The sequence below is a fragment of the Telopea speciosissima genome, chromosome 8 (genome assembly GCF_018873765.1).
Source record: "Telopea speciosissima isolate NSW1024214 ecotype Mountain lineage chromosome 8, Tspe_v1, whole genome shotgun sequence".
Classification (NCBI taxonomy): Eukaryota; Viridiplantae; Streptophyta; class Magnoliopsida; order Proteales; family Proteaceae; genus Telopea; species Telopea speciosissima.
The window spans coordinates 25,801,177-25,804,090 of NC_057923.1; the positions used below are offsets into that span (position 1 = coordinate 25,801,177).

Here is a 2,914-nt window from a genome sequence, read left to right on the forward strand (position 1 = left end):
TTTCTACGTTCAAAGGGGAATTCAACTTTCAAAGTAAAAAATGAGTGGGCATTAGAACCAGAGATACAGATGGTTACGTAAAGTGCTTTATGGCAACCTTCACCCATTCCCTTACCAATTCCAATTAATATGGTCTTCCAATAGAGAATCTTTAACTCAGGTACGATGGATGCTTCTATGATGATTCCCAAATTCTCCACATCGGCAGTTTACTCGACAATTTGCTTCCTCACTGGTATATAACTTTACCACCTGATACGCCATAATTTCTACTTCAAATCCCGACTGTACACGTGGATTTCACATGCTTCACCATAGATCAAAAGTAATAGGTGTTTCGAAGAAACTCCCATGAGTATGACGGTCGCGAAGTTGGACCCCACTATTGCAGTTACATAACCGCCCATGGGAAATTCCACATGGACCGAGAATCACAGAATTGAGGGGAGGGCCACTTCAAGAATGGGAGTGCCAAAAAACCGTACTGCTAGGAAGACCACTACTAACGAAGAATTGGTTACCTTAGACCCATCTATATAAGTTCAGGGCTAACCCCTCATATGGAAGGGATCATTAGATTGTATTCAATAATCAATAAAGGGAATTTTTTACTCCAGTGTCTTTTCTCTGTCTTCTCTCTTTCATTATCAGTTTCTTTCAATTTTCTTTATTAGCTTAAGAGTGGTGTTTACAGTAAAGGATTTCTCCGGCAGAAATTCTTGTACAACATTTGGCGCCGTTTGTGGGAAATGGAGCAGAAAGACCTACGGAGATCCCACTATGACCAACACAAGAAACTAGGCTAGGATCACTCGATTCGCCGCCACCACCGCTACAATAAATCCTCTGCCAGGACCTCCCGCTGCTGGTCAGGGAGGAATCTTGCCCTGACCAACGGCTTCCCTGTAAGAAGGTGAAAATCTCATCCCAGAAGACCAGGAGCCGCTACGTCAGGAGGAATCTCAGCCAAGACTCTCGGAGGATCCTCTGCGGTACGTAATCGTGGAACAATTGGAGGCGATGTAGGCCCACTGGGATGATAAGATGAGGCAGATGCTGGAAATGCAACGTGGTCTTTTGCAGGGAATTCCAATACCCCCTCCTTCGCCGCCAAACGGAGAAAGATCTCGTTCACCAGAGCATAGCGAGAACCATAGCAATGCAAACAACACCAGACGAAGGAATAAAGAGGCACGAGGGAACACCAAGAATCAAGATTCACATATGACAAAGGTCGAACAAGCTCTGAATGACAAATTTTTGGAGCTCCAAGACCAGATTCAAGAAGTTATAAGGGGAAAGAACTAAGCTCCAGTTCATAATTTTCACTTCACTACGGATTTGGCATTTACGGATGAAGTGCGATTGGAGCCTCTCCCAAAAGGGTTCAAGATGCCAACTGTAGAACAATATGTTGGCACCATAGATCCAAAAGATCACTTGGAAACCTTCAAGCCCCTCTTGTTCTTTCAAGGCGCCTTTGATGCTATAATGTGTAGGGCTTTCCCCTCCACCCTGAAAGGAGGGGCGCAGCAATGGTTCTCTCGGCTCCCTCCACGGTTTCTTTCCAATTTCACCAACTTGGGACAGGCCTTCTTGGCTCACTTTGTGAGCAGTAGGGTTCATAAGAAGACAGCCGCTAATCTACTGGCCATAAAGCAACGCCCCGATGAGTCCATCAGGGGTTTTCTTACCCGGTTCAATAAAGAGGCTTTGGAGGTGCAAAATTTGGATCCAATAGTGAAGTTCCAGGCGCTGCGTAGCGGAATACGAGATGTCGAGTTGAAGAAATCCTTGATCATGGATGAACCAAGAGATATGTATGAATTTTTTTCTAGATGTGAAAAATATATCAATTTGGTTGAAGTTCTTACAGCCGAGAAAGAAGATAAAGCTGAGAAGAAAGTTCAAGAAAAGAAGGAGGAGATCCCTCGCGAAGCGTCATCGAGATGACAGAGATGGCGGAAGAAAGAAAGAAGATAGGAAAGCTTAGGTTCCTAGAGCTACTGATCTGGGATCCGAGCCAGTCTATACAGCCCTAACTCATACCCGAGCACATATATTAAATGAAATTAAAGATCAAGTTACCGTATGGTGGCCGTCCAAGATGATTAAGCCGGCACATGAACGTAGCCAAAGCAAGTACTGTCGCTTTCATCAAGATCATTGTCACGATACCGAGTGCAGACAGCTGAAAGATGAGATTAAGGCTCTCATTCAAAGAGGGCGCCTAGGTCAATTTGTCAAGAAAGAAGGAAACGAGCGTAAGCCCGATTACCAAGCTCGGGAGCCAGAAGAAACACCAAGGCCATCCACACAAGTTGATAAAGAAGGACTCCCCCGAGGTAAGCCCCATACTGAGAATGTACCCTTAAGGGAAATAACTACCATATTTGGTGGACCTGGTATGGCAGGGGAAACCTCGAATTCCCGAAAGCAGTATGCTCGGAGTGTACTGCAGGCTGAGCCCATGATCAAAAGGAGGAGAATGGGTTGTCCCATAACCTTCTTTGATGAGGATCTGGTGGATATTCAGACCCCCCCATGATGATGCCTTAGTGATCAAGATGGTTATAGCCAACTGCATGGTGGGAAGGATCCTGGTAGACAATGGGAGCTCAGCTGACATCCTCTACTACGATGCCTTTGAAAAGATGTTCCTGAAACCTGGGACGCTAAAATGAGTGGAGTCTCCACTATACGGTTTGAATGGGGCCCCGGTGCAGGTGGAAGGATCAATAGAGCTACTGGTTACTGTGGGGACGGAACCCAAACTCTCTACGGTGATGATGAACTTTCTGGTAGTGAAGGTGAATTCCACCCACAATGGAATATTGGGGTGACCAGAACTTAATGCACTGCAAGTGGTGGTCTCAACACCACACCTCATTATGAAATTCCCTACTGATCACGG

At 45.6% G+C, this 2,914-nt stretch overlaps 1 protein-coding gene across 1 annotated transcript; it reads left to right on the forward strand.

Annotated features, from left to right (window-relative positions):
* Window positions 1-1,392: 1,392 nt before the first annotated feature.
* LOC122672201 lies at window positions 1,393-1,953 on the forward strand. The gene has a single exon (XM_043869698.1). The coding sequence runs from the start codon at window positions 1,393-1,395 to the stop codon at window positions 1,951-1,953; it is 561 nt and encodes a 186-aa protein (XP_043725633.1).
* The last annotated feature ends 961 nt before the right edge of the window (window positions 1,954-2,914 follow it).

Coding starts and splice junctions, on each gene's coding strand:
- LOC122672201 (XM_043869698.1), top strand. CDS start 1,393: ATGCCAACTGTAGAACAATATGTTGGCACCATAGATCCAAAAGATCAC.